General features: G+C 37.8%; 1 protein-coding gene across 6 annotated transcripts; it reads right to left on the bottom strand.

Annotated features, from left to right (window-relative positions):
* Nucleotides 1-1,128: 1,128 nt before the first annotated feature.
* Tao (Serine/threonine-protein kinase Tao) lies at nt 1,129-26,202 on the bottom strand. Of its 6 annotated transcripts, none has more exons than XM_074092228.1 (23): nt 25,954-26,202; nt 25,507-25,592; nt 22,312-22,372; nt 20,297-20,526; nt 19,650-19,767; nt 17,113-17,376; nt 15,927-16,049; nt 15,223-15,463; nt 14,349-14,485; nt 13,925-14,035; nt 13,270-13,346; nt 12,561-12,874; nt 11,397-11,509; nt 10,803-10,973; nt 10,147-10,358; nt 8,464-8,614; nt 7,340-7,452; nt 6,684-6,810; nt 6,070-6,171; nt 5,463-5,597; nt 4,869-5,027; nt 3,547-3,665; nt 1,129-3,275 (listed from the first exon to the last, which is right to left on the bottom strand). In XM_074092228.1, exons 3-23 carry the CDS (start codon nt 22,327-22,329, stop codon nt 3,152-3,154), a joined length of 3,159 nt encoding a protein of 1,052 aa, XP_073948329.1. In that variant the 5' UTR covers nt 22,330-22,372; nt 25,507-25,592; nt 25,954-26,202; the 3' UTR covers nt 1,129-3,151. The 6 variants fall into 6 exon arrangements, with proteins under 6 accessions (XP_073948329.1, XP_073948332.1, XP_073948330.1 ...); XM_074092231.1 differs by having other exon boundaries at nt 12,561-12,829; XM_074092229.1 differs by lacking the exon at nt 25,954-26,202 and adding an exon at nt 25,789-25,947.
* Nucleotides 26,203-26,246: the final 44 nt, after the last annotated feature.

The following is a 26,246-nucleotide window of genomic DNA, read 5'->3' as shown; positions in this document are numbered from 1 at the left end:
CTACAAGTCGATTGTGTTATTTAAATATATAACAAAAAATAAAATGAAAACAACAAGAGCGCGGCTCGGGCCCGCGGCCCCCGCGCCTTGTCTCACCTCTGTCACAATATTGCTAACTACCTATCGGTGATAAGATAAACGACTATACAATGGTAAAATATAAAAAAAAAACATTTGTTACAATGTACATAATAATACGTGAACGCTAACTACAAGTTTGGTACTTCTATAATCGTAATACAATTAGTAATTTGTCGAAAGTCGTGAGGGTTGAATGGTGATAAGCTGATAATGTCTAATTTGAGAACTTCTAAGTGGTGGGAGGTTTGAACTGGAAATAGGCGCCTACGCACTAGACTCACACCTTCTGCCTATGCAGTCACTGTTGCGATTCAGATTTGTCATGTAAATAAATAAATAATAATAACATTGTATCTTGTCAATATAGACAATTAAACCTCCTATCACTGCATGGCACTCGGCTGAGGACTATCACAGCGAGCCAACTACGCACGTGCCTAACGTCGCATGGTCTACTGCGCGGAAGCAAAGTTACAGCTTACAATTCAATTCCGTAGTGCTTCGGTTCCAGAATGTCTAGGACTACTCTAGCCGCGCTAAGACGGCGTCCAAGGACCAGACACCGCTATCTTACCTTGAACTTTAAGAAGAGCTGGATTCATATTTAATTTGCTATGAATTTTGATGAGTTTCTACTTCCTGTAAAGATTCTAACTAAATTCATGTTTCGATAACTAGTCCTTCTCCAATTTGCACTTCGGCCTTATTTTATATACAGATTCAGGATGACGAGTCGAGTAAGGTTGTGTCTAGAAATTATTGTCATTTGCTTGGTCAGTTCAGGAGGGGAGGCGTGGAGACTCGTTTCAGGTCGCCAAAAGGTACACCCAACGCCATATCAAATATAACTCGATCCACAAGTTCATGGCATTGTTCAGTGACATTTATTATAAACAATGCTTATTTTTTTGCTTAGTTTTATCTATTTCACTTGGTGTCGTGAGTTGCAACGCCTAATGAATCGTCAACAGACAAATAATACAGTGCGGTCACACCGTGTGATGCTTACAAGCAATGTCATTTAGGAAGAAAATAATAAAACAAGTGTTACATTTAAAATATCATAACTAAATTTGGATATTTATGACTAAATCGGCGTTAAATTAATTATATGCAATCGTCTATACATACATGACTGGTAAGCTTAGTTGACAATGCAATAGTTATTAGGACACTAAATAAAGAAACAGCACGTAGCCGAGCCGCGCGAGGCCGCTCTATATCGCATCTCGAATGTACACAATACCGCACTCGCACCTTAAAAAAGTAACAAACTATGTATAATAGTTACACATATATTATTGTTCTTTATATACAAAACTCCGAGCCCTGCGCCACTACGGTATAAGGCAATGTGTGCTTGCTAAATACAAACGTCGTATAAATATTTGATTATATTTACAAACTCAATTGGCAGTCGGTTACGCTATTCTTTGCTGAGCACCTGCGTTTTGTAACGTTTTAATAAAGCCTTGAACAATTAAAATCTAATAAAGAGCTGGACGCGCGTGGCATCGTCGCAAAGTCCCCTACAGATCAATCTTTAACTCAGGCGAAAGCATATCAGTTCAATGTTAAACAATTAAACTTACAATAAATTACACGCAAAAATTGATCCTAAAGTAAAAACTAATGATATGAATATTATAATTTTGACTATCTAATGTTTGTCGTGTCGCGGCGGGCGGCGGGCTCGGGTTAGCGTGAGCAGACTACATTCCTCTAATAATGCCTCTCCGTCCAACTCTCAAGCGTACACTTTGAATCAATACTTCTCAACTACAAAGTTTACCTTAAAATATCATTTGACGTGTTCATGGTACTTTTCAATATTTAAATCTTGGTGTACTCGAACGAGTGACAAGAATTAAAAATTACCTAAACCACTATAGAAACTTAGTAAACTAGATATTATACAAATAGATCAGGAGTACTAAGTGTTTAGTTTAATCATGCCCTCTACTAGGCCGGGCTCCGTTGATCTAGCGCATGTTAAAATATTGCTTTTTGTAGATGGACGGTCTAATAATATCCTAGCGATCGAAATAAGAAAAAAGTATTCTTACGACTAAGAGATCGTTTATTTTTTATTTAAATATCTTATTTTTTTCAAATGTTTTTTTTATGAAATAGTTTCAATAATCTGAATCATCTGACGAGGTGCGTGCGTTTCAATGTGGTCAATATCGACCAACGATTTACATTTATCAAATGAAAAGAAGCGGCACGGCGCGTGCCCTCGGCGAGACCAACGGACCCGAGCCCTATTGCGTAAAATGTCTAATATAAAAGCATTTCATACTCACACGACTGCAAGTATTAAATAACACACTGTCGGTACAGATTCGCGATTCACTTCATCACCATACAAATATGCCTTGCTAGTTGCGCGACAACGCGGGTCGGGCGCGAGGTAAACACAAACAGATATCGCTGTATCGGAACTAGCTTTAAATTATTATTCTGTAACATTACATTCGCTATAAACTAATTTTAAAATAGAATACGGATTTTCTATAAAACCTGAACCGCGTTGTCGCAATTATTAAGAGATAATTATTTAATTATGGAGTGCATAAACTTAATAAAGTAGAATAGGAAATGCCCTCCCAAACCACCGACACTGACTACGCGAATACTGCAGCACATTTATAATTGGAAGACATAACAAAAAACATCATAATCACAAACAAGGTAGTCAATCGATGTTGCCAAATAACAGCGTAACAATTTGGAATTGCCTTTTTTATATTTATAATTATCGCTACGATAAACTCTTTCCGGGGGAGGGCCGAACAGTCTCAGTAATCAAAACGGGGACACGAATTCATTACGCCCTTGCCAAAAGCGTAACTGACCATCCGATAACGTATACACAATAGGCCATCGCTAGGACTCTACATTTAATTTAGCTAAGGCTGGACAGCACTATGTTACTGCCTAAAAGGAATCTGCTAATAAATAAGCCTGTGTTGACGCCGGACACAGGGTATTTGGCAAAGGAGTGTGAAGAATGGCAACAAGAAAAATTACTTGCTTCTGGCAAAAGCATGGTTGTATGCAGTGCGTGTTAGAGCGAGCCGGCGGGGAACGACGCGGATGAGTTGCTGTGCGCGAGCGACAGCATCGACCCCGACAGCGACTGCTCCTCCTCGCCGAAGCCATCCCGGCTGCCCTCCGCGATCGCCATTGCGCTGTTTGCAGAGAACACGTCAGCTTCATTATTACTATGTACCATAACATAACCATACATTTTTTGGGTGTACTGTGGTGGGCAAATCAAATTTGTTCATTAAAATCGTCATTAATGATCATGTCAACAAAAAAATGTTTTTTTTTTTTTGTGTAATTCCGGAATTTCAATTAAAATGCCAGATCTAATAGTTAAGCGGCGAGCGGCGCCGCAGGTAAAGGCTAGTTCCGAAGTATCCAGGCACCGCCTGTGCAAGCAACAATGGTACCAACCTGAAGCCGAGGCGCGCGGACTCGTTGTCGAAGTGGTCGAGCTCGCGCTCGTGCCGCTCGTGCAGCATGCGCGTGCGCTCCGCGCGCTCCGCCACGAACTGCGCGCACTCGCACTCCATCTGCAATAACAGTACTATATTGTATTTCGATCCAATTTATCAAAAGTGTAAACAAAGACGCCATTTATCCAACCAAAGACATTCAATGATGTGAAAACCTAGAACCTATTGCAAAATAAATAATCTGTTCAGTAAATCGATTAATTTATGAATTGAATAGATCATAAAAGCAGTAACTGTTTTTTAATTTTAAGGAAAGTAAATAAAAATCGCTTATTCATCCGCGCATTAATCGATTTTTAAAATGTCAAATTTTCCACCATCTCTACGCTAGTCTATGCTACTACAGATTATACACATAGGTATTTCAATCAAGAAATAACGTCAGATTTTGATGAAGATTTTTCAAAAGAAAAATAAATATTGAAATCAAGTCTGTGCCTCCTGTGATCAGTGATGTAACTCGACTTGTAACCTTTTGTGTGTTTTTATTTAGAAATAATCAGAAAAAAATAACGAATTTTTGGGTCTATCTCACGTACTTTTAGGTTAATAGATAATTTTGTGAAAAGTGATACAACTAGCAGCATTTCGGCAAAAAAATCGTGCACATTGATATATATCAAGTTGTAACCCCTTTGTGTAATTGCTCTAAAGTTTATTTTCATGCTTTGTGGTATAAGTGAAATTGAATTTATTTTCACATTTTATTTTTCGGTATTTTTTTTGGGAAATATTGATATATCTACAGTTGTACCGCGTGGCGGTATGGCGGCCATTTGGAACCGCCATAAAAGTATGGCATGGTGTATTTCGTGAATGGCTACTCGACGATGATTAGCTGTGCTAAAATTAGCCTGGAACAAATGGTTGAATTGTTTTTTTATTAACGTATTTGCGTCGGTATGGCGGGCTGTAAGTCACACCGGAGAAGTATGGCATTACGCTACCGCCTACATCTTTTTTTATCGACTATTGGAAAATACAAGCATTTTTGTGGAACAAATCGTTCGATTTTCGTTATTTATCCGACATGTTCGATTAACGCCCACGCGATTGGGCCGCCGGTACCAGCGCTAGGACCATCATTTTCTTTTTTATCATTCCGTAATTAGACCATACTGGTACAAATGATCTAATATTTTGTGTCACCATCTCCGGGTCTATAAGCTGTCGCAGTAAGTTGTGTTAGATCGTTTGAATGTATCCATAAAATGTGAATTAATTGACTGCATCAATAAGTGTTATTGTTATATTTGGTACCTTCTGTTCGAGCAGGGCGCGGCGCACAGCCACGCGCTCCTCGAGCTCGCGCCGCTCGCGGTTGCGCTGCGCCTCGGCCTGCATCTTGCTTTTGCTCTGGTACGCCGTCAGCATGTCCAACTCGTGCTCCAATTGCATCTTCAGTTGCTGACACTCCATCTGAAGATATTGAACAAACTCGTTTAGAAATATCTGATATTTGGGACTAAGAGTCTTATCACACTTGCGACTAGCGAGCGTATTTTTTATGAAGGCGCGTTCACGTAACGAGTTCACCGCGACTATGTATCTAGAAAACACGCTCGTAACTCGCAAGTGTGATAAGCTGATACTGATACGGCCCTAAGAGTCTTATCACACCGGCAATTTGTGGGAGAGTTGAAAACGAAGCGAGCCCGCAAAGCTTTCGTCGCGAGCGCGCAACGATTACGCTGCGAGGCCGCAGCAAATAAGCTGCGTTAAGCCACGTGCTTTGTATCTTGTGGTTATTCTTGTGGAAAGGGAGTTAGCTACCATATACCGATGATGACTGCCACCTAGAATCTACTTAGATGTATCGAATACATAGTAGCTAGTTAGAAGTACTGAGTTTACCATCTGGCTCTCATCGAGCCGCACGGTCTGCTTTTGCAGCATCTCGCTGATACTCTGGTCGTACTGCTCGCCGAGCAGCACCAGTTTGCGTCTCTTTTCGTCCTTTAGCGACTTTATCACCTCTTTCTGCTGCTCCTGGAAAATGTACAAATAAAAACTTGTACTAACTCCCTCTTCGCCAGTCTAATCTCCAAACATACTTTTAACGTGCGTATTCATGTATCTGTATGTGATGGAATCTTTGAACTTGATTTTCACCCACTTCTTATATGGTATTGACACCAAACTTGGTAATTTATATGCGCAGTTCTGATGACAATATTATAACAATATGGTACCATCAATGTGATCTGGTGATGGAGCCAGAAGCTATACACTGGAATTCTTAGATAGAACAACGTAATCTAGCCGTGTTTGGGCTTGTTAAAACAGTCTAAGCGTGTACTTTGACCAAGAATGGTTTCCGAGGTCTGATGAGGGAGCAGTAAGGCAGGCACTGCAACTCTAAGACAACAATTCAACATGCATGTTTTTAGTTTCTTAAAGTACTTCAATTCCTTACTGCCGCGATTAGAAATTCAATATCAATTACCATCATATTTTTTACCTTAGCGGTCATCTGTAGAATCTGCGCCTTGAGAGCCTTGTATTGGCGAGTTTGGATTTTGCACGTCTCGCGAAATTGTTTGCGGATTTGCATTTCCTTTTGCTGATAATAAAAAAAAACAGTTTCTTATTTATCAAGTTAAGTGTAAGTAAGTCGCAGTGAGTCATTACCAGGGGTCGGACAAAAAGTGCGGATGACGTAAAAATTACGTAATCTTGCACACAAGATGATGTTTTTATTTAAAATTCCGTGTGACATGTAGTAACAAAGTAACATTAATGAAGTAACAAAATAATCGTAAATAAATCAATGGAATTCAGTGAATAAAATAAATTTCATATCGTTTAATAAAGAGGTTGATAAATGACAAGGGATAATTGTTTATGAAAATCAAAAATACCATTTGAAATCATCCTATAAGTGGTTTGACGTCATGAGCACTTTTTGTCCGACCCCTGGTCATTACTTTTTAAACGTTTGTGTAGCGAATCTGGGAAATTCCTTAACTACATATGTATACCGGAATGTCGGAGATAGAATATTCTGCTCATGCATATTACGGGATATTACTAAATTCCCATAGGAATTCCCCAAAATTACATCTTGAGTTATACCTTGAGGCTCTTCGGCTGCTGTTTGAGCTGCAGCGCGTGTTTCTTGCGCAGCTCGTGCTCGGCGCGCGCCATGTACTCGCGCTGGTTGGCCAGCTCCGTCGCGTGCTGGTTGCTCAGCTGTTCCTCCCTGGACAAACCACACTTGTCACCAACCTCCATTGGCGTGCAAGGGGGTGCGCTAGCACCCCCCTGGCGTAAAAATAATTAAATAGAACTAGACTAAGATACAGAATGAAACCTATAAATGCACCTCCCTATATCGACGGTGAAGTACCTCCTAACTAATAAATCTAGATCATGGTAATGGGCATAATTAAGCTCAAGATCTGAAGGAGCCAGATGACATGATAACAATAAACAGTATAAGGTAAATAGAATACGTAATGACAGTTTTTAGCAGTATTGGGGAGCCAAAACGTAAGGTTAAAAGTTTAGTGCAGATCTAAATAGATGTTTCTTAGAAGCCCTTTACAAAAACGTGCCTGTAAAACTCCTTCGGTTGATGATATTTTTTTAGTCTTTATTACATGAAGCAGTCTAACTAAACTAAAATGCGCGGCGCGAGGCATGCTATCTAGACGGTGAAAAACACAATCATTAAATAGTTAGCAAATACTAAATAGGTCAATCTGTCATGTTTTAAGAATGAGATTTACCTTAACGCATGCACTCCTTTTTGCTGTCGATATTCCAACTCTTGCGTTTTCTCGTGATGGCGAAGCAGCATGGCGTGTGCTTGATCCAACTGCTGTTGTCGTTTGTTCAGCTCCTGGACAAATTAAATACAAACAATTTGCAATTATTTAGACGTCGGGTTTGTTGTTGCTTATATTATTACCTGACCATTCTGTACCTTACGTCAAAGTACATACACCAACGGTCGGTTAAAAAAGTTGCCCATGTATTTTATTTAACAGAGCGATTTGACGGGTACCGAACCATTATTATTGTACACTCATGTAACTTACATTTTGTGTAGCTATTTTTAATGCTAACCATACACCAGGACTTGAATAATGAACGTCTCTGCATCGGAAAAAGCAATCTTTCGTGAAAGGTGATGAGAAGTTGACATTAAACTATTGTATCTTATATTATTCACAATAAAAATCGTGAAAAATGTAAAGACTGTTTGTACTTATTGTTTGGGCGATACAGGAAAGAAGAAAGTATGAAAAGGGGTGAGGAAACTGTCATTTACGTTATGTGAGCCATATACCACTTGATTTTGCATAATACTGTCCATCTGCAACTGACAATGTATTTGAACATTTTGGAATATAAATCTAATTTTACGACTACTTACTAGTGGAAAGTGATCCCTGGACATTTTAATTTTGCATTGTTCATGCACCACTTCAAAACACTCGTTGGCATGATAATTTAGAGCTGTTCACAATCAAAAATGCGAAAATTTGACGTGAGCTCACTAAACTTGCAGAATAAATGTCAAAATGAAATGCCGCGCATGCGCACGTTAGTGCAGGACACACTTTCCATTTTTATAAAGCAGTTACAATTCCTGACTTATCATTTGTTCGTAGCTTCCAGTAATCATATTTTATAATTTTAACTTTATAATTTTGGTTTTGTCTGTAGACTACTGGGACAAGATCACAACCCCCAGGGTCCGCGGACCATATATTGAGAAACACTGGTTTAAATAAGGTTTTAGGCTAAGTACGCACTATGCGCTTAGCCGCGCGGTTTTAACGTGCCGTCTCTCTTCAAAGTATCACTTGAGAAAGAGACGGTGCGCACGTAGCCTTAGTGTAGTTACCTCTCGCAGCAACTCCTGCTCTTTATGGTGTGCGGCGAGCATACGGCGGCGCTTGAACCGGCGCAGCTCCAGCTCGAGGTACTCGCGCTGCGACCGCACCAGCCGCGCCTCCTCCGCCGCCTCCGCCTGCTTCAAGTTGTCCTTTTGCGACCTGCAATAACATATTATTATGTACTCAGTTGAACACTCGATCAAATAAATAACAATGGGCGGGCACTTTGCTCGAAGAGGACTATTCTCAGTCACCTGTGCACCCGTCTAATCACCATTTCACTCATATTCTTACAAAAGTGGCTAAGTCCACAGATCTGGAAAAAGTATCGCAGCCATTTTAATTCATCTATGCACTTAAGTCTAATTAGCGTGTGCAGCAAAAAACCGGCCAAGAGCTTGACGGACACGCCCAAAATAGGGTTTACGCTTTAATAGCCATTAAGAAAAAATTAAGGAATATTTTTCTAAGGATTTCGTATTTTATACGGAATCCTCCAAATTTAGGTATACGACGATGCTCGATTTTAATAAAATTTGCACTGTAAAGTTGAATATTTCGCAAAAAAATCAATTGAGTCGAAAAATCATCTTAGCAAACCCATAATGGTTTTAAAATACCTATCCAACAATACTCACACTATATTGTTGGATGGTTGGATGAGAAAAAAAAAATCACCCCCACTTCACGTCTATGGATCTATACCCTAAATTTTTTTTTTATTGTACCATTTTTTCGGCATAATTTACATATATATCCGTGCAAAATTACAGCTTTCTAGCATTGATAGTCCCTGAGCAAAGCCGCGGACGGACAGACAGACAGACATAGCGAAACTATAAAGCTGGGTCCAGACGGTGCAGACTTGCGCTGCGCACTGTTGCACGGACAAAAGTATGTGCGACTCACATTGTCCACACGATACAGACATGTTAGTTGTTCTTTTAAACCAGCCAGATACAAAAATGCACAGATGTCGTTACAGACTTGAGACTTCACGTCCACACGTCCCATTTGCACCGACTTAAATCTATACAGACACGCTGCGCAGACTAAAGTCTGTGCCGTGTGGACCCACCTTAAGGGTTCAGTTTTTGCCATTTTGGCTCCGGAACCCTAAAAACGACACAGTAATTAGACTAGTGCACAGAAAAATTAGAATGGCCAAAGAACTGATGGCCGTTGGGGCTAATAAGTTCTTGAGTGGCAACCACGTACTGGAAAACGCAGCGCGGGTAAGCCCTCCAAAAGATTGATGACCTGGTAAGGATGCGAGCGGCGCAGGACCGGTTACTGTGGTATTCTTTGGGGAGAAATCTATGTCCAGCAGTAAGCATCTTTCACTTGATGATGAGTTCAAATAAGTAAAGCAGCAATGTGATTAGATTAAAACACTGACGAGTGCCAATGGCTGCGGGAGAAACGGGCAAGGTATGTTTTATGTGTAACATAAGAGCTAAGATTGCACAATTTTTTGAAATATTTTAGTTTTGAAAGCTTTATTTTATAATATATTTTTGATATGTGACTTTAATTTTAATTATACATAATTTTGTTCGAAAGGAAAACCATTGTCTTCGTATTTAATCCAAAACATATATAATTTCTAGCAACCGCTTTGCGACCGAAAAAAGGTTATTTTTACTGCAACATGGCCATAACCTGAAAGATCCACAGAAAAAGTTACTTACTGTAGCGTGGCATCACGCTGCCGCTTAGGCGTGGCATCATCCATGCTGAGTTCCTTTTTCCAGCGCTCCTTGTTAGCCTTGTACTCTCGCTTGCGCTGCGCCTCGAACGCCTTCCGGTCAGCCTCCTGCCGCGTCGAGATGTCCTTCATAAGTTTCTTCTCCGCCGCCGCGTTCTGCTTTGTCTTGCGCTCTAGTTCTTGAGCGTGCTTCGTCTGGGAAACAAAACAAATTAATCAATGAGTAAAACTGTCATTTTATACCTTGTTACAATAGTTATGGCCTGACTGAATAATTCGCCTCGTAAGTTAGTTTTGAGCTTGAAAGATGCACTGATTTCTCTGGACCGTGCATCTAGTTTCATAAACGGAGTTTGGAGAGATTTTTGTTATTTTGTTTTTATGAGATACCTAGGGAGTAAACGTTCAGCAGACAACCAGGGGTAAACTGTTGTTTCTGCAAGGGCAGTAAACAGCCGGAGAAAATACTGGCACATGAGGTGTCAAATGTTAAGGTCTCTTGTGCTATCCTGTTTATTAAAAAAAGATGTTGTCTTTAGTGTCGAGGCAGTTTGGACCAGTTAATAGGACCAGTAATCGGAAGGTTATGGCTGGATTGCATGCCGCGGTTGGCCGGCTGGGCCGACTACAGTAACTCACCTGCAGCCGCTCCAAGTCTCGTGACAGTTGCTGAAGAAGCGCGTCGTATTCGCGGTCGAGCTGCGCCTTGTGCGCGTCCACGTCAGCTTTGCAGCGCTCCTCCAGCTTCTGAAGCGCGGCTTGGTGCTCACGCCGCATACGTTTATAGCCAGACATTTGCTCGTGCATCTCCTGCGGAAAATTACAATCTTATTAATGTTTTTTCCCCAATATGCTCGGAAACGTCCGGCTAACTGTCGCAAACATAGTACGCGAAATTCTTCCTTATAGACTGCCACAAATAAAAAATTAAAGGCACTTCCCAGCCGCTCTGAGCGTCTTGACTCAGATACGCTTCGTCCGTTACTCCGTCCACGACTCATCCTCGAATTGCTTTTTCCCGGCCTCTGCAATAATGTACTATAACACTCTCACTCTAATCCTTGTGCCACACTTGACGAGTGCCTTTCGGACCATTTTGTCCGTTTCCCGATATAAGTGTTTCCCAAAATGTGCTTCTCCCAGAAGATATGTTTGTCTTGATATCCGTTTGACAAAACACCCAAACTCACTCACAACATTTATTGACATAAAAACTTTTTTAAAACGTTTTACCTGATTATGTTCCTTTTGCTGTTTAGTAACGATACTGGTGGTGCGTATCGTGGCGAAGTTGTTAGCACCATGCTCAGACACCAGCGACAGCGCTACCGACACGTTGTTGCTCACTGGAACACCACACAATGTATCATAACATAAACAAAACATAATCATCAGCCGGGAAACGTCCACTGTCGAACAAGGGCCTTAAGCCTAGTTTAGACTTGCAAGGAAAATCCCGAAAGCGAACTTGTTCGTAGTGTCCATCGAGTGCCACAAGCTAATGCAACTTGCATTATTTTTCTTGCAGGTCTAAACTGGGCTTTAGAACGCCACAAGGTCAATTTCCCATCTGAATTCACAAGTTGCCTGCAACTCTCACGATGTCGTCGGTCTCCAGTGGGAAGCCTGCCAACGCCGCATCTTCCGCTTCATAACCTAAACCTTTCTCACTTAACAATTATCTATTTTTCGAGCGATATGGTGTGTCCGTTGCTAATTCAACCAACTTAGGATATTTTTATCGGCAAATTTCCGTATTACGGATTCTATCGCGCAAAGAAACCCAGAGCATAGCACTAATCATAACATGACTCGTTGTGTGACCGTAAGCCAAAACACTAACAAGTATGATTCATTAATAGAAACCCTCCCGCAGACAAGAAAGATGCCTAAAAGCATTAGCGGTATTTAATCCCATTTTTATGCAGTATTAGCGGCTTAAATTTGTTCGCATATCTTGTCTGTCTAGGGCTTTTGATCTGTGTCATATTCAGCCATGTCCAGTAAGAGTGCAGTAATTTGGGTGCACTGATCATGATCAATCACTTAGGGTGATACGAATATAAAAACACACACAACACATGTGCTTATTTTTAATGCGCATTGAATGAGTTGATTGCTAGTATTGCGAAATTTGAGAATGGCAGTTGAATTCGGAAAACACATAAAATGTGCAAATAAAAAGAGCACAACACCAAGTGGATTTTGCTTTTTGATAGCATTGTTTCACATTAAACATACACCCATTATATTTAACGATTAGGGATCGGACGAAAACGGTATTCATCTATGTTAGAAGCTCTTTGTTGGTGCTCGTAACGATGCCGACAGCTGCTCTTGTCATTCTGACGTCATATATATACGCTGTTATTGTTAGAGTGAGAGAATAACACACACCTCTGTTAGGTTGCCGACGTTGCGTGTTGCGATTGTCGTCACCGCTTTCCTGCTGCGACGACCACGTGGAAGGTGCGTTCACGTACTCCCTATACTCGCCCTGCCGCTCGCGCTCCCTCTCGCGCTCCCTCTGCGCCTCGCGGATAGCCTCCCTATTCGCGTAGTCATCCGAATAGTCGTCACAGAGTGAGTCGCGATTAGCGAACTCTCTCATCGCGTCCCTGTTTACGTAGTCGTCGTTGGTGGCCGGCAGAGGGCTCTCGCTCTCTCTGCGTAGGAAACAGCAACATGAGTAAAACCAGCGCTTGCGAACTCTGAAAGGTAAGTTTGCGCTCTAGTGCGGGGCGTGCGCCGTGGTGAATGAAGCGGGTGGGGTGGTGAAACAAGCGCCTACGATTTCATACACAAGTTTTATTTAACATATCTAAGTTATTTTTATTTTAAAGTAGTAATCTAAGCTTATTTACCTATTTAAAGTTTTTATTTACTACAAGTAAAACTAAATAGTGCATGTAACATGAAGCATGCAACACTGAGATAGAAGTGACACAAGAAAAAGTGCACAGTATGATATCTACAAGCAATATGAAATGTTGATGACCAACTACTTTACATTATACTATTTAAAATATAGTAGCAGAATAAAATTAGCTTAGAAAGACAGTGGGTCACCAAGTTATGATTATAATGAATGCATGTCTCAACATACCTCGTAGAATGAGAAGAGTGCTGGTGATTGAGATGCTGGTATGGCTGCTGTGGGTTGTGGTGGTTCGCGTTGATTTGCTGCAACAAATAAAATTGTATCCTTAACATTTTTAACGTCAACGAAGAATATATCCTGTTTGTGCATAAAAGTGATTTTCACTGACAACTATCTTAACAGTTTAGCTAGACCTGACGTTGACAAAGGTAAGATGAATATCAAACATACACAGAGAGCCAGTAAACGTACGGCGCGCAGAGATCATACATGTTGATCGCCTATTGACTTGACGTGCGCTGGCCGTCAACAAATTTCAGACCTAAACTAATAACTAGACAAAGACTGAGACAGGGACTACGACGGTCAAAGGTAACAAAGACGTTCAGTGCGCAAAACTAAGTACCTTCATAGCAAGAATACAAACAGCAACGCCACCCTTTGCGCAAAACAAAAATTTTATACGTAAAACTGTTAGTTCAGACAACAAGCCTAACCTGTCAATTGTTCATTAATTGTTGAATAATTAACAAGTTATGTTTGCAAGTGGTATCATTCATTGCGGCTAGTGGCCGTGTTCAAGTTGAAAGAAATAACAGCATCGTAAAAATCGTATTTTATAGGACAGAAACAAGAATTGTTGACGCGTCAATAAATTTACCACTGAATTGAAGTTTATAATTTCATCCACTCCAAAATAGGCATCTGTGGCTGAATTGGTTCGAGAATCTTCGTTGGCTTGTTTTGCTTCAAGTGTGCAGTTAGAGTCCTGCTGAAGACATTATTTTTCATATACAATTTTACCCGTATCTGGATTTTATTTATACTAATGAGAGTTTTCTGAAGTTTATTAAGAGCGAATTAGAAGCAAACACTCTGAAGAGTACAACACCAAAATTAAAGGGAAGGATACATATGGCATCTTAAAAACTAAGTAGCAGTACATTTCATGCACCCGGTGCGAGCTTCTATGTCTGCGCATTACAAACCCAAAACTTGATGCAGTCCAGTCAAGTCATTTCTACCTGGGTACCGTTAGTACTGTCCTAGTTACGGTACTGTAAACTAAATGGTGTTCTACTCACAGGCCGCGGCCTTCGCCGCAGACTGCCCGATGACGAGGACTGGCTGGAGGCGCCGGCCGCGCTGTGCTCCGACGTTGCCGAATTAGACTTAGAACTGTCGCCGCCGGACCGCTCCTCGGCTGTCTCCTCGCTGTCGCCTAAGGATTAATATACTTCTTAGTGTGGAATCAACGCAACGTTGTGTCAGTTTATATTTAAATCAAATACAGTGGTGCCCTCAGGTTAAATACGTCATTTCTGTTTAGTAAAAGTTATTTTTGTCATAAAAAAATCGATCGATAACATTGGTATTTTCGGTTTGTCCAAATTTAACTGGGTTTATCTCCTGTCAAACTTTTAATTATAGCTGAATAACGAATAGCAAACCTTGTTGTTATCAACTGTATGAAAATAGTGCATGCGGAGTCCTTCTGTAACTGATGAGACACTTTAGTGTTAGATTGTACATGTAAGCATATAAAAAAAGTGTAATTGTTGTTCAAGGTGCTAATAAATAAATAAAAAAATGAATAACAGAAAATAAACTAATATCCTACTCTTTTTGACTCTAAAAATAGGATGAACAAAGCAACAAAATTTTAGTGTGAATAATAGAGATCGGAATTTTTGCGGTTAAACAAACACGGTAGCTAATTTCCTGCTAATTTTATCGATGTTGATAGTTTACTCGCCATTGATAAAATAAAAATTTAAGTAGTTGTTCTTAATAGTCTTGCGTTTCGTGCCAAAAATTCAGATCTCGGGTGATTGGTCGATGCTGCAGCTGCACGTCTCCTCTCCGTCCCGCAAATTGAGCATGAGCTCCGATCAATAGAAAATCTAAAATTAAATTCAATGGTCACAAATGATACAAAAGACGGCAGCCTCTACTCACCTATAGCACTCTCGTTGTCAGCATCTACCATCAGTATCTTCTTCATCTTCCTATAGTTCAGATTGTCGAGGTCTCTCACAGCCGCCTTGGTCCGCTGTATGAGGTCGACTAAAGCGTTCGGCGAGCGCAACCGCGTGATATGCGCGTGTGACTTAAGCTTCATGGATGAAGGCCGATCCTGTGGGTTCTTCTGCAGACACGCTTCGACAAAGTAACGAAACGTGTCGGACCACTCAGGCGCCTATAATAATATAAGTAACAGCTGTGTGTGATAGATAGTGCTTTTTTAAGTGCTAGCTTACATTTATTATATTTACATGTAAGACTCCAGAGGACTTAATTGTCTAACACACTCGTAATCAAATCACAATCGTTTTTCACGTCAAGCGGTATAAGACGAAGGTAGAAGTAGAAAGAGATGGTGAATGCGATCGCAAAACTCAGCGCGTTAGACAATACGGCCTCTGGTCTGCAAATGGTTAAGTATGTTTGAATGCTTGGAACATAGTGACTAGATTACTGCGTTTGTTGTCTTTTGCGTATCAAAAATTCTTGTCCCTCCACAATGTTAGCAACAACTTTATGCCTTTCTAAAATTGTTCTCGACAAACTATGTTGAGTGGGTGAAAAAGAATATAAGAGTTCTTCTACAATTATTATTTTTATTCCATCTAAACAAGAAGTAGAATGCTGACATTACTTACTTGTAATGTAGGAGAATCATTTTGGGCGATGTGGTAAAGAGCGGACATGGCATTCATGTTAAAATAGGGCGGCTTGCGCTCCGCTAACTCGATACACGTAATTCCCAGTGACCAGACGTCAACCTGAAACAAGCATGTGGTTAAATAACATGATGAGACCCATGTTTTAACCTAACCTAACCTAACCTAACAAGGAAGAATTGGAAGAAGCTATTTATTGACTGAAAATTGTAACTCGTAGCTATGTACAGTCCAGTGGAAAAATAAGTATCTATTCGAACCACTCAAAAGTCTGTGGTACTTATTTTTGAAACTTTGAATAATTTTATATTTTTACACTTGACTGTATGTTACATTACAACAAATCGTGTCTAACGTTGGCAAAGTGTATGGATTATTTGCGGTAGTTTTTTTGGCTGTTCCTTCGAACAGATAAAGGAAGAACTGCGTTTACTTTTTCGCCCTTTTTGCAAGAACTGAAGGTGCTACAGCGAAAGGAACAAAGGCGAAAAAATAAACGTAGGTCTCCCCTTCATCTCTTGTGAAGGAACTAGTGCCAAAAAAACGCAAAAGTTCCTTCGAAGAAACAGTCAAAGGAAGTACCGCCACAAAACACAGATAGTTCAGAAATCAATCTCCATACAAGTTCGCTCGAGCAACGCACACATAGAGACTGCTCACGGACACGATATCTCGGACCGGTTGGGACCAGTGCGAGCGCGAGTGCCATCCGCTTGAGACACGCGTCTGTGAACTTTTGTGCAATAATAGAGCAACAAAAAAAAAGTTATTATACCGTTCAGTGGACGGTTGTTTAAATTAAATAATCGTGAATTTCACCAATAACGAAATCGTCGCAAGATATTTTCTGTGACAAATTTATAATAATATAATATAACAATGACATTAAAATAAAACTATTTTAGTTATTAATTTATATTTCCTTTCTTCCCGTTTCATTTTTAACAATAAATCAAACAACTATATACGAGTGCCACTACTACGATAGTTTTTTCACCAACCTTAGAGCGGCCGTCGAGCATAGGTATGAAAATTGAAGTACATACAGGAGATTGACTTCTGAACTATCTGTGTTTTGTGGTACCGCGAATAATCCAAGTGTAAGATCAACAACTAGTAAAAAAATGTAGAAATATTTTTTTATTTGCATAAAAATATAACTCACCTTTCCATCATATTGTCCTTCATCCATAGCTAATATGACCTCCGGCGCCATCCAATACGGAGTCCCGACGAAGCTGTTGGCTGGGCATTTGATGCTGGCACTGCCAAAGTCAGCGAGTTTAACAGTGCCATTTTCGGTAAGCAAGATGTTACCAGCTTTAATGTCACGATGGATTCTACCCAGGCTGTGCAGGTATGATAAACCGCTTACGACGCCTTCGCAGATGGCCGCGATTTCCTCTTCGCGTAGAGGGCGTTTGTGAACCTTGGGAGTAAAAAGCGTGTGATAAAGATAAACGAGACTTAGTTCATAGCCTATGTCTGGTTGATGTTGCTCTATTTTTTAATGTATCTTTATTTTGTAATTGACATAGGTGATTTGTATATTTCTTAAAACAATCGCCTCTCAATAAAATATTTGCACGCCTGCATGCAGGGCTTTCTGTACTGTATTCTGGTAAATACAAGGTTTAGAGAATAATGTTTCGCAATCGTATTTTGTCGGAAAAGTTCGTGTTTATCTTGCGTTCTCAGCTGGCCTACTGAAGTTTACTGGAGCTAATTAAGAAAGCAAGATAAATCCGGACATATCCGACAAAATCATCCCGGCCTATATACGTCCCACTGCTGGGCACAGGCCTCCTCTCAGAACAAGAGGGCTTGGGCCATAGTTCCCACGCGGGCCCAGTGCGGATTGGGAACTTCGCACGCACCATTGAATCGCTTCGCAGGCTTGTGCAGGTTTCCTCACGATGTTTTCCTTTACCGCAAAGCTCGTGGTAAATTTCAAGTGTAATTCCGCACATGAATTTTGAAAAACTCAGACGTGCGAACCGGGGTTCGAACCCACGACCCTCTGCTTGAGAGGCGATAGGTCAAACCACTAGGCTACCACGGCTTCCGATATCCGACGAAATACGATGGAAAAATATTATTTAATATATCTCTAAATACTTTTCATTTGATTTCTGTTGAATAGGTTTTGTGTGAAGCCTGCCTCAAGTGAAGTTCAGAACGACAAATCCATAAACAATTGTCAACATTGATGAATATTTTATTCAGCACGCCATTTATAAATATTAAAATAAAACAATCTTTATTTATAATACTGACTAGTTTTCACAACCATGACGAATAGTCGAAATCGTCGCACACTACAAATCATGGCAGTCGGCAACTATAACTTGAAAAAAAAAAAAAAAAAAACATGATAAGGCCAGGAGAGGCTCCCTGCGGCAGGGTTCTACCGAATGTCACGTCCAAACTTGTCAAGGTATAGATGGGCCATTTCTAATTGGGATGCACCAAAAAAAATAACCTGTAGATAGATTTTATTTTATTTTTGGAAAGAATAGGAATATTTTTTTTTTACGAAATACGCTGGATGACGTCACAGTGAGACAGCCACGTTCCATTTCCTAGAAAAATTCAGGTCGTACATAACTTAATCTGTGGCATTACAATTTGACAATAATTCAAGCACGGCTTAGGGTCCTAAATGAACCATGACAAATAGTTTTATTTATTTCTCTTCTTTTAGCTTCGATTATTCCTATATTTGTTTAATGGTGTGATAGTAAATAGAAATTTTTATTTAAATCTGATATTTAAATTCTTTTGTATTTACTTGTAACATAGTAATTTAATAATTTAATTTGTAAAAATACATTGGAAATAGTCGTATACATTTCGGACTTTACGATAAATGACAACTGTTTAAAGCCGGGTGCGCATCATGTGATTAAAGTTTTATCTTTGTAACTATTTGCTATAATAAGCAGGACAGCAACATTTCAAACTGTCAATTTGCTTAAGAGTGTAGACCTGCTTTATAACAGCATTTGTGACGAGAAACCGCAGGGGTCAAATGAGGGTCATTACTTAAATTTTGTTTATTTAATTCAGTTTATCACATTTTTGGAATCTGATTTCTGAAAACGCTTCACAAAGCCTATTTCTCCAAATGGTTTTCGATTTATTATATGTTGTCAAAAATTGGGACATCCCAATTATTTTACTGGCTAGGACAATAAAAACAATCTAGGCACAGTTTTTCCCTACATTATTGGATCTCTGTGGAAGCTTTAATTTAACAATGAATACTAAAATTATCGCTCGTATATACATACAACCTACCCAACATCCTACAGAACTATCAGAAAAATACGCAACAATTCGATAATCGATAAGACATATCGTGCGCTTCAATTCGACTGATAAGAAATTCTATGCAAGCACTAAGCACTTCTTGATACCGCAACAGGTCCACTATTTAGTAACATTCTCGGAAATCAAACATCACAGTGATGTCATCGTTTTAGGATATAAAATTGTGTATCACCTAAAACATCTGTCATAGTATGACTTATGAATGGATGCATTCAGCAAAATTGTGAGGAGTTCATGAATGAGTCATATCGAAAAAAGTTTAACGAAATGAATATTTCGCAGTAATATTTGGGTGTTATCTATGAATGAGTGTATGTGTGGGATTATTTAGTGTGAAAGGAATTGCCATGTTTTGTTTTGCATACTTACTTCAATAATATCAGAGGCAGAACCGACGCAGTACTCCATGACGAGCCATGCTGTGTGTTCTCTTTTGTAGCATCCCTTGTATTCTATGGTGTTGGGATGCTCCAATTGTTTTAAAAACCTGTGTAAATATTAAAATACAATAAAAGGCCTTTTGTTACCTAATATTTGTAATTAAAGGAAAACATTCAGTGTTTGAAAATACTTACAGGAAAATAAGTAAATAAATAGTAAATGTGTATATATTTTTTTCATTTATGTAGTTATTTTTAGGATAGTTTTTATTTAAATTGTACCATTAGTAAATAAATAAATGTGCAAAATAAATGCTACAGGTACATTTAATTTTACTTGCTTAGTATATTCATACTAACTGGCACACTTGGGACATTTTAATTAAAAATTTAAATTACAACTCACTCACTAAAATACTACTGTTATGTGGTGGTTGACCATAACAATGTAGTTCTTGTTTAGTTATCAAAATAGACAGGTCTCTTACATATTATAGTAACAGTCAAGGTATGACCAAATGTTTCGAACCAATCCAACATTTTCAGTCTCATGGTAGTTTTAATTCAAATAATTGTGCCTTTAGTTCAGCTAAAAGCAAGATTAGATTATTAAAAATAAAATTAAAGACTACTAACTTTATTTCTTTCAAGATGTCCTGCCATTTTTCTTCACTCTGTTTCCCCAAATAGGACATCTTCTTGATGGCAACAATCTCTTTGGTGAGATTACAGCGAGCATAATACACTGCTCCAAAAGACCCATGGCCAATCTCTCGGAGATCTTCAAAGATCTTCTCGGGATCATGTCTGCTGAAAAGCTCGGCAATGTCTGGATCCTTGAGGCTGCCAGGACGTGGCATCTTAATCTGAAATAATGTTATATTAGTTATATACAATAGTTAAATTTACAAAACCAGGGCATGTTAGTTTAAGGTGAGACTGTGATTTTAAAATATCCTCATGATAAAAAACATAACCCTCCTTCGGGCAGTAGGGTAAAAAGTATTATGTTCATTTTCCTTTGAAAAACCTTTCTCAAATTATTTCCATACCAAATTTCATCTAATAGGTTCGGCAGTTTAAGTGTAAAAAGGTTTTTTTTTGCAGGTTAAGTCGCATTAAGGACCAAAAACTAAACTAAAACAAATAAACAAAAGCAAGGACCCATGCTTGTCTTTGTTTACTTTTTTTTAGTCTTGTCTTTGTTTTAGTTTTTTAAATATTATAGTATGAGGTCCTTTATAAGAAAACGCAAAGAGGTGCCGATAGAGTTACTTCCGCAATAATTATAATATTTATATGAATTGCAGCACTTGTAACTTTGGTAGGATAGGGGGCTGATTTAATAATCTGAGAGTTGATGCGGTGACAGTGTGTTATAATAGTTGGAGAGCTGGTAGACATTTTAATTATTTATTTATTTATTTCTAATAAGTAACATTACATCTATCATTACAGTTACCCAATACGATAGAGTAGCAAGCACCTTATATATTTAAAGTATATACTTAATTTACAAATATATATAACTACTTACTATTAATAACATAAAACTAATAAAGTTACTTTAGAAGGTTTAGGTAGGTAGGTTTAGGGAAGGTTTACTTTTTTTAGAAGGTATTTGAGGCAGTACAAAATATTAAACAGTAACTACTTTATGATATCTAAACACCAAAACCCAGAGCTAGCTGATGAGAAGTGAACCTTAACCAATCTTTAAATATTTAAAAATATACAATGTTTTTTTTAGCATGGAATATTCAAGCAAGTTAAATTTTTAACGCCTTTATATTAGAGTGAATAATGAACAAGCCATAATATTTAGTAGTCTAGTAGAGATGTTGACACCAATCAATTGACATACTTTTTATGAGCTGTCAAAACACAATTCTCCTATAGAGTTTGAATGGAAATAGCAACTTATGATGGTCACTTGTTCGCACACTCAATCAACTAACTATTTATTTGTTATAAAGCAAGAAAAATCTAATTTTGCAGTTAATCGAAAATCAATCTGTTTTTCAGGTCTAAAATAAAGCGTTTTTTTACTGGAGTCGTGTCTTCGAATTATTTTTAATTATCAAAATCTTAAACCCTACCCAAGTAGATCCAGAAATAGGTAAAGCCTGCAAACCAAGCCCCTGTACAGTCACCATCAGATATTTCGGAGCAACCAAGGTGGTCAATAATATCAGCACATACACTCTATTATTAAGGTATTATAGTTCATGTTTCAATATTTTTGATCACCTTGGACGCTCCGAAATATCTGATGGCGACTGTACCACAAAAATTACATGAGCAAAGTAGTTTGTACACCTTCTATAAAATGTACCAGCTCTCTGAATATAAAAGTCCAACAATACTGTAAATTAAATATATACTACAATAAAACATTAGGTACCTGATATTGTTAATTAAGATTGTTAAAAAAAAAACATTAATTTTTACTAAATAATGAGTAATGATAATTACCACCAGGAGAAACAACAACAAGGATAAAATGACAAGATCACACCACTTTCTATTGAAAATAAACATCTAATGACCCAATTTGAAGTAATGTAGACTGTGGAGATACATTGATGACATGATTATTCTGCATTTTAAATTTAATAATTTTTGATGAACTAAATGTCTTTCTATTTTACCTGCACAGTATGTTCCATTTTGCTTTGTGGTGGCGTTGTCTAGCTCATTCCCCATCTGTATCTATGTTAAATGTGACTTAGCTTTTTGGAAAACACAAAACTATGTGGCTATACACTATACTTTTAAAGTAACAACTGAATATTTCACGTTCAATACCAACTTTGAGTAGTAATAGTTTTAATTACAAAGAAATATAATTATTAGTAGCAAGATTGAAAAAATTCTACTGCTACTTAAATAGTTTTATAATAAAAAAAACCGGCCAAGAGCGTGTCGTACACGTCCTGAATAGGGTTCCGTAGCAATTACGAAAAAATCAAATAATGTTTTCCTAGGATTTCGTATTGTGTACTGAATCTTCCAAGTTTAGGTTATATAGGTCTTTAGCAACCCCCCAATGGTTTTAAAAGACCTATCCAATGATACCCCACAATATAGGGTTAGACGAGAAAAAAAAGATCACCCCACTACAATTTTTTTTTTTACTTTTTTTTTATCGTACCACTTTGTCGGCGTGACTGATATGTATATTCATGTCAAACAGACAGACAAGACGGATAGACATGGCGAAACTATAAGGGTTCCTAGTTGACTACGGAACCCTAAAAACTAGTCATTAACTTCTCATTGAAGAAAGTAGGAGGTACCTATCATGTGGTTGCCATTTTTTGTACAAAACATAGAGGAGATGAAGTAATTAAATTCAAACTGCAGTTGTCCAAAATACTTCTAAAATACAAAATATTGAAATACTGTATGTTGTGTAAAATCTAATTGGATATAAATAGTAACACACATTTTGCTGACTTTTACCAGTTCACCATATAATTTATTGGTTATTTTATTAATTAATTTCATTTAGTTTATTTAATTTTAATTTTGTAAGTTGACATGTATTGCTATCTAATATAATAAATTATTTAATATTTATTGGTTTGTTTTTAGTAAGTTACGACTTGCTGAGACAGCAGTAACAATATTGAATCCAATAATAATGTCATGCATTTTTTAATGTGTATAATTATCCTTTTAATAAAATTTATTGTTGAGTAATTGTTCAGCTGCTAGTTTTAAAGGATTTTTGTAAACTTCAGAGTATCCTTATCCTTATTGGTTGAAACAGTCAATTTAAAAAAGTGTTGTGTCCACATCATTTTTAGCACTTAGCTTGCTCTAATTGAATGAAATATAATATGATGATGGACTGTTTACAAATAAATTTATTCTGGACATTAAATCTGTTATTTAATTATTTTTTTTCTAAATCTATCTGTTATTTTTTATGTGCTTAGAAATTATAATTAAAAGATGTATTAGGGTATTTCTCCACTAATTATGATGAATTGAACAGTAAAAATGGTTTTTCACTATAACTACAGTGTTTTGTAGACCTATATAAATGTATACACAAATGTCAATCTTATCAATTATTTTTATTTTAATCATAATCAGGCAACAGGGTACTGTATTTGTACTCTTGGAACAATGTTCAATTAAAATGTTAATAAAATGACATGCATATTATTTACTACTTTATTATCATCAATGGTGTAATCGGGCCTTTCTCTTAAAAGTTGTACCCCTAACTTTTTTCTGGGATTTTGAAATTTTTATGTTACTCAGAGAATCACAAGTACTGATTTTAATAGGTGAAAAAAAGTGTCCTAAAATTTGCATATATTTTTTGTACTTCAGTTCTGTTACTCTCATAAAGAGTATGGGAAAGGGAATGGAATACAAAATTTTGGGACATTTTTTTTCACCTATTAAAATCAATAGTACCTACTCATGATTCTGAGTAGATATAACATAAAAATTTCAAAATCCCAGAAAAAAGTTAGGGGCACAGCTTTTAAGAGAAAGACCCATTCATCTTTTCAAGTTCAATAGAGAAATCTAGCTATGTAACACATGGCTACTATTATCTGATACTTATGAAATTCTAGGTTGAAGACATATCAAAACTGTTTTTTGGGGTGTTTGAAAAGTTGTAATTAAATAGATAGTTTGATTTTTGGTGTAATATTAAACAAGTTTAACAATATGATTGTTTTTAAACACAGAAACATTTTTTTTTTTTGATTTTGCTCAACATATTTTTCCAAAAAAAAAGCCAAGGAAAACGATTTTCCAATTAGTGGAGAAATGCCCATTATCATCTATCAAACTGGCTTCATTATTAATAAAAGCAAGCTGTTGCCGACAACTAGTCTGCATCCTGCATGAGCTTATTTAGCAAGATAAGAAGCATCCTATAAAACTAGGGATAAGTAGGGAGCTGTCATTTGGTGAAAGAATTTTTAAGAATTATTTTTATTATTATTATATTATTATATTTAGCCTATAACTGTGGCCAGATGACCTGGACGCGGAATTGAGTGAGTGGCCAAATATAGCTCTGGATAAGAATTATTTTAGTTTTCAAAAAACTTATCTATCTTCATTACATTAATATAGAAAACACCATGTCTGTTTTAATTTTGTGTAGCAGGCATATATCATTTGCACCTGGAATAGGATACTTTTTATCTTTCTCAACACTCAACTTTTTCTAGCACCAAATTTTACTAAATTTTGTTTACTACTAACAAGAATAATTTCTTTTAATATGATACAAACAAAAGCATACAACTGCTCTATAATTAATTACACACCATTGACTGACCTTGAATGACAATTTTTATCTATTAATTGATCATTAGCCTTTGATCACTGATGATCATGCCATTATACATTTAATTCCATCTTCAATGTATTGTTTGCCTACAAATCATAGGGATTATGTTTTAGGTTCAATACAATTTGAACATGATGAAATTGTTATGTGATTTGGAGGAAATAGGATTAGACTGTGGTCACTTTTAATCTCTGCAAGGTAACACTAATAGCATATTTTAAGTATTTTTTTCCTCTTTGTCATCTGAATATTTTATTCCTCAGTTTAACATTAGGATGTAAATTATGTTGATGTTTGTTATAAGTTTTGTTTTAATTTTATATGGGTACTTATGTCAAAAAACCAAGTTAAATGTTTCCTTTGGGGAATATTTTCAAAAGATAATAGCATAATTGTTTGTACCAGTTTGACATTGCAAGGTGCTAATAAGAATGCAATGTAAGAAAAGATGTTATATTGAACAATTAGATATGTATAGTGTGGTATGGATGGCATAATAAGAGAAAGAAAAACATACTGCACGCGCCAGCTGAGAGCCGGCGGCTTCCGTCAGTTAATGAGAGAGCTCCCGCCGCCCCGGGCCATCCTCCGCGCTGCCGCTATCTGCAACAGTAGGAAACGCCAGCGATAACAGCAGCCAGCCACGCCGATTCCCTACACTAAGAACCCCGCCCGCAACAAAAACATTTGCCGCTTCGCTCCACGCCGGCGCCCACACACGATCCCGCACTCGCATATGCTAACGACGAAACACCCGTAATTTAATTATGTGAACCTTAAGAACGGCGCCGCAACCCACCTCGGCGCATCCACCGATTTCCGACCTCCGTCACCCGTCACTGCACTTGATCACAAACTTACGCCCCCGTGGACGCCTTTCACATTCACTATTATCGACAATTATCAGTTGCACCCTCCCGGAGAGGGTGAATTTCGGTATTATTGCGAAATACTTGGCACTTACTTAGAAAATTTCGCCTCAAAATGGCGTTGGGGTATCGTGCGCAATGATAGTTTTTTGTTTCATATGGCACTCCGTTTATGGTTTTCCATTACTTTCTGGATTCACTTCGTAATCATTGAGTCACCTTTTATTTATCTTACGCTTGATTAACAGGCGCTTCGTCGATATTTTATGAAAATTATTTACAACTTTCCCGTTCAACTCAACTTCAACTTTCTGAAATAAAATTAATAGCGCCCTCTACCCACAAATCACTAGAATCAACTTCTAATAAAGTTGCCATAATAAAATGA

The sequence above is a fragment of the Choristoneura fumiferana genome, chromosome 9, assembly GCF_025370935.1.
Source record: "Choristoneura fumiferana chromosome 9, NRCan_CFum_1, whole genome shotgun sequence".
Lineage (NCBI taxonomy): Eukaryota > Metazoa > Arthropoda > Insecta > Lepidoptera > Tortricidae > Choristoneura > Choristoneura fumiferana.
The sequence above is the reverse complement of the archived record's forward strand: the minus strand, read 5'-3'. Positions and strand labels throughout refer to the sequence as shown.